The sequence below is a fragment of the Mauremys reevesii genome, linkage group 19 (assembly GCF_016161935.1).
Source record: "Mauremys reevesii isolate NIE-2019 linkage group 19, ASM1616193v1, whole genome shotgun sequence".
NCBI lineage: Eukaryota > Metazoa > Chordata > Testudines > Geoemydidae > Mauremys > Mauremys reevesii.
Genome location: NC_052641.1, coordinates 5,548,325 through 5,553,794, shown reverse-complemented (window position 1 = coordinate 5,553,794; position 5,470 = coordinate 5,548,325). Strand labels below are relative to the sequence as shown.

Genomic DNA, 5,470 nt, shown 5'->3' with positions numbered 1-5,470 from the left:
GCCAGCCGGAGCTCAGCAGGAAAGGGAGCCTGTCTCACTGGGCTCCCTCCAGGTTTCCTGTCTCCCCTCCCATTCGCCATCACCTGCCCTCATGTCCATTTCCTCCTTCCCCAGCGGCCCCTGCCTCCCATTCCCCCTCAGACAGCCCCACCTGCCCTCCTGTTCCCCTCTCACAAGCCCACCTGCCCTCCCATCCCCCCTTGCCCAGCATCCTGCCTCCCCTCCCATTTCCCCTCCCCCAGACTCTTGCTTCCCCCAACTCTGACCCCACCTCCTCTCCTGTTCCCCATCCCCTGGCCCCATCTCCCTTCCCATTCTCCCTCGCCCGGCCTGCTCCCGCCTCTCCTGTGCCCCTCAGATAAGAACATAAGAATGGCCAGACCGGGTCAGACCAATGGCCCAGCTAGCCCAGTGTCCTGTCTTCTGACAGTGGCCAATGCCAGGTGCTTCAGAGGGAATGAACAGAACAGGGCAATTATTGAGTGATCGATCCCCTGTCGCCCACTCCCAGCTTCTGGCAGTCAGAGGTTTAAGGCCACCCAGAGCATGGGGTTGTGCCCCTGACCACCTTGGCTAGTAGCCATTGATGGACCTAGCCTCCATCAACTTATCTAGTTGTGTGTTATGAGAAGAAATACTTCCTTTTATTTGCTTTACACCTGCTGCCTATTAATTTCATTGGGTGACCTCTGGTTCTTGTGTTATATGAAGGGGTAAATGACACTTCTCTATTCACGTTCTCCATGATTTTATAAAACTTTATGATATCCCGGCTCAGTTGTCTCTTTTCTAAGCTGAACAGTCCCAGTCTTTTTAATCTCTCCTCATATGGAAGCTGTTGCATACCCCTAATCATTTCTATTGCTCTTCTCTGTACTTTTCCCAATTCCAATATATCTTTTTTGAGATGGGGCGACCAGAACTGTTGTGACCGGGGCTCCAGGGGGGGTATACTGAGATTGCTCAGTTAGGGTAAACTGCAAAGAATGGCGCAGAAAATTCCCCAAACTGGTGCTTGTTCTAATACTTAGATTCACCAAGCCAGCAACAAAACAGCTTCTATGATACCTTACTGGTTACCCAAAACACAGCTTCCTTAAAGCAACCCAGTTTTGATCTTCCACCCAGACAGCCAAGGCAAATATGATGAAGATTACTGAACATCTTGTTCATCATATAAAAAGTTCTACCAGTCCCAAAGGATCGGACACATTACCCACCAGGTTAATGAATATCTCAGATTTACCCAAATACATGCTTACAGCCAATTCTTATTAACTAAATTAAGATTTATTAAAAATGAAAAGAGAGAATATTGATTAAAAGATCATTATACATACAGGTATGAATAGAGTTCTTAGGTCAGCTTCATAGCAGAGACGCTGATCTTTAAAGTTGCTAAGAGTCCTTTCCAGAATCAGTTCACCAGATTATAGTCCAATGTCCAAATATCCAATATCAGGGTGATCCAAAATGGAACTGGAGACCTCAGTCTTGCAAATCAAACTTCCCCTGATGAAGCTTAAGCAGATCTGAGATAAAAAAGGAGCAGGGTCCAAGAGCCTACAGTTCCCAGGCCGCCTCTTGACAGCATGCAGTCCTTGGGTGAACAATAGGCAATTATCCTCGCTTTGAAGTAGACGTCCTATTTCCTAAATTGCCTAAGCATCACTGGTAATTAGCTACATGGATTAACATAAGGCAATTGCCTATCTCCCGCCATTTGCAGGTAGTTTGCTACAGACTTCCAAGAGAAATTAAGACAGTGATATCACTACATTCATAGTTCATTTAAATGTTAACATCTTCTTTTGATCTCTGAATTAACAGAATATAGCAGTAGACAGGAATTGTTTTGTTACATTGTCAACCTCTAACAATATATATGTAAACACATAAAACCACACACATTATCTAATAATATGTCTCTAAAGGTTGAATCTGGGTCAATTAGTCTGCTAGTTGTATAACCCTTTCTGGCCCTGTGTCACAACAATGTTCAAAGTGTGGGCATACTATGGGTTTACATAATGGTATAATGATATTTTCTGTCTTGTTATCTATCCTTTTCCTAATAGTTCCTAACATTCTATTAGCTGCCACTGCACATAGAACAGATGTTTTCAGAGAACTATCCATGACGACTCCAAGATCTCTTTCTTGAGTAGTAGCAGCTAATTTAGACCCGATCATTTTGTATGTATAGTGGGATTATTTTTTCCAGCATTACTTTTCATTTGTCAACAATGAATTTTATTTGCTATTTTGTTGCTCAGTCACCCAGTTTTGTGAGACCCCTTTGTAATGCTTTGGTGTCAGCTTTGGACTTAACTATCTTGATTAATTTTGTATCACCTGCAAATTTTGCCACCTCACTATTTACCCTTTTTTTCCAGATCCTTTATGAATATGTTGAACAGCATGGGTCCCAGCAAAAATCCTTGGCGGACTTTACTATTTACTGCTTTCCACTGTGAAAATGACCATTTATTCCTACCCTTTGTTTCCTATTTTTTAACCAGTTACTGATCCATGAGAGGACCTTCCCTCTTATCCTAGGACAGCTTACTTTGCTTAAGAGCCTTTGGTAAGGGACTTTGTCATAGGCTTCCTGAAAGTTCAGCCATTTTGTATTTGAGTTCCTTCAAAACTCTTGGGTGACTCCCAGCTGGTCTTGGTGATTTATTATTATTTAATTTATCAATTTGTTCCCAAACTTCTTCTACTGACACCTCAATCTGGGAGAGTTCCTCAGATTTGTCACCTAAAAAGAATGGCTCAGATGTGGGAATCTCCCTCCCATCCTCTGCAGTTATGATTGAGGGAAAGAATTAATTTAGCTTTTCCACAATGGCCTTATCATCCTTGAGTGTTCCTTTGTCCAGTGGCCCCACTGATTGTTGGGCAGGCTTCCTGCTTCTGATGTACTTACATTTTTTTTTTTGCTGTCAGTTTTGGTACCTTTTGCGAGGTGCTCTTCAAATTACTTTTTGGCCTGCCCAATTATACTTTCACACTTGATTTGCCAGAGTTTATGCTCCTTTCTATTTTCTTCCATAGATGTGACCTCCAATTTTTCAAAGAGATCTTTTTGCCTCTAACTGCATCTTCTTCTCTCTTGTTTCACCATGTGCCATTGTTTCTCTGTACCTTGCTCGTCTTGTAACTGTTCTTTTTAATTTTGGTTTAACTAGCTTCCCATTTTTTGTGTCATTCCCCTTTTTGAAGTAAAATGTTACTGTGGTGGGTTTCTTTGGTATTTTCCCCACTACAAAAATATTAAATTTAATTACATTATGGTCACTATTACAGAGCGGTTCAGCCATGTTCACCTTCTGGACAAGAACCAACGTGCCACTTCTGACTAAATCAAGAATTTCCTCTCCCCTTGTGGGTTCCAGAACTAGGTGATCCAAGGAGCAGTCATTAATGGTGTCTACAGATTTTATCCTTGTATCCCATCCTGAGGTGACATGTTCCCAGTCAATATGGGGATATCCCCCATCATTATTGGGTTTTCTGTCTTTGTAGCCTCACTAATCTCCCTGAGCACTTCAGTCACCATCACGATCAGCTGGTTGGTAGTGTTTCCCTACTGCCATCCTCTTATTATTCAAGCATGGAATTTCTGTCCATAGTGATTTGATGGTACAGTTTGATTCATTTAAGATTTTTACTATATTTGATTCTATGCTTTCTTTTGCATATAGTGGCCCTCCCGCACCAGTGGGACCTACTCTGTCATTCCTATGTATTTTGTGCCCTGGTATTACCATGTCCCATTGATTATCATCATTCCACCAAGTTTCTACACTGCCTGTTACAGCAATAGCCTCATTTAATACCAGGCACTTATTACATCTGTCAATATTTAGTTGTCTGCCTTCATGTGATGTCATTGAATGGGATTCCTTTTCATTTGCTTCCCCTCACTCAACCTCCCATTTCTGCTCCCTCAGCTGCACCTCCCCTCCTGTTCCCCCATCTGGCCTCGCTTTCCCCCAGAGACGGCTGCACTGCCCCTACCAGCCCCTAGCGCTTGTGTCCTTCCCCCGCACATGCTGCTCTGCCCTCGGGTGCCCCTCTTCTCCTCCCTGCACATGCTTCTCCCCTGCTGGGACACCTCCCTCCCACCCGCACGCCCTGGCCACGAGGCCTGTGTTCTTCGGCCTGTCTGCCTTGGATTTCCCATGTGACGGGCTGGCAACTTCTGCCCCGAGGCTGCTGTTTTTCTCCCACACTCCATTGTTTGCATGGCCCCTCAGGGAGGCAGCCTGGCTCCAGGGCCTTCACTGTCTTGAGCCCATCACAGCCGCTGCACCTGTGCACAGGCCGCTCTCTGCAGCCTGAAGCCCTTTTCCAGCTGTCTGACGGGCTCCTCTCTCCCGCCCCTCCCCAGTATGTCTCAGGCCCTGGGCAGGGACGGCGCAGAGGACGTGGATCCTGGAGCCGAGGCTGATTCCCTCCCTCCCAGCCGAGGCAGCCACAAGATCGACTGCATCATCTGCTATTCCTCCTACAACCTGTCCAGCAGGCTCCCGCGCCGGCTCTACTGTGGCCACACCTTCTGCCAGGCCTGCATCAAGCGCCTCGATGCCATAGCCAACGAGCAGCGGTGGATCCCCTGTCCACAGTGCCGCCAGAGCACGCCTACGCCCCGCGGAGGCGTCACCATGCTCGACCTGGACCTGGCAGTGTTCCTAGCGGTGAAGTCTGAGAAGGAGCAGCCCCGGGCGGCTGGCAGGCCCGAGGCCGACTCAGCCTTCAAAGCGTCCTCCAAAGAGAAGCCGGTCACACAGCAGCCTTTGGGGCTCTGTCAGGAGACGGTGCCCCAGCCGCAGTTCCCCCGAAGCAGCTGCTGCGGACGGTGCCTGTGCTGCGGGGCTATGGCTGACTTTGAGAGCTAAGTAGGCTGTTCCCAGGGCTAGGCTGGGGATGGGTTGCCAAGTTTGGAAGATGTGACGAGAACCCCTAACTTGGCTGGGCAGAGAGCGATTGCAGGGAGGAGCAGACTGGGTCTCTGAGCCACCCCTCACAGAGTGCGGGCACTCCTCTCCAGGCCACACCTGGGCAGCACGTCCTGCTGCCTGAACTGTCTGTGGGGTTTACAGCTCCCCCAGCATGGCCCCGCTGCAGCCCCAGGCTGTTTGTTTTGTCTGCTGATGAGGGAGGGTAACCAAGCCCTGTTATCTCCCTGGGCCGGGGCCTGCAGTCCTCTCAGCCATCTAGATCATCACATGGGGACCCTTGCTCCCTCCTGGACCCTCGTCATTCTCGGTCTGCCTGGGGAAGCTCTGTGTACGTTATCAAGGGGCCGGTGAACCTGCCTCTCCCTCTCCTGGGGAAGATGGATGTCTGAACCTCCACCCTGCTGGTTAGCCTGCCAGGGCTTTGGGCAAGGGCTTCTATGGCAGAGGTTCATGGGTGCAACTGCACCCACAGAAACCCCCCAGCAGCGGCTCCTGTCTTG

At 48.1% G+C, this 5,470-nt stretch overlaps 1 protein-coding gene across 1 annotated transcript; it reads left to right on the top strand.

Moving 5' to 3' along the window:
- Positions 1-4,400: 4,400 nt before the first annotated feature.
- On the top strand, positions 4,401-4,907 carry RNF224 (ring finger protein 224). Its single transcript, XM_039506998.1, has one exon. It carries the CDS (start codon positions 4,401-4,403, stop codon positions 4,905-4,907), a length of 507 nt encoding a protein of 168 aa, XP_039362932.1.
- The last annotated feature ends 563 nt before the right edge of the window (positions 4,908-5,470 follow it).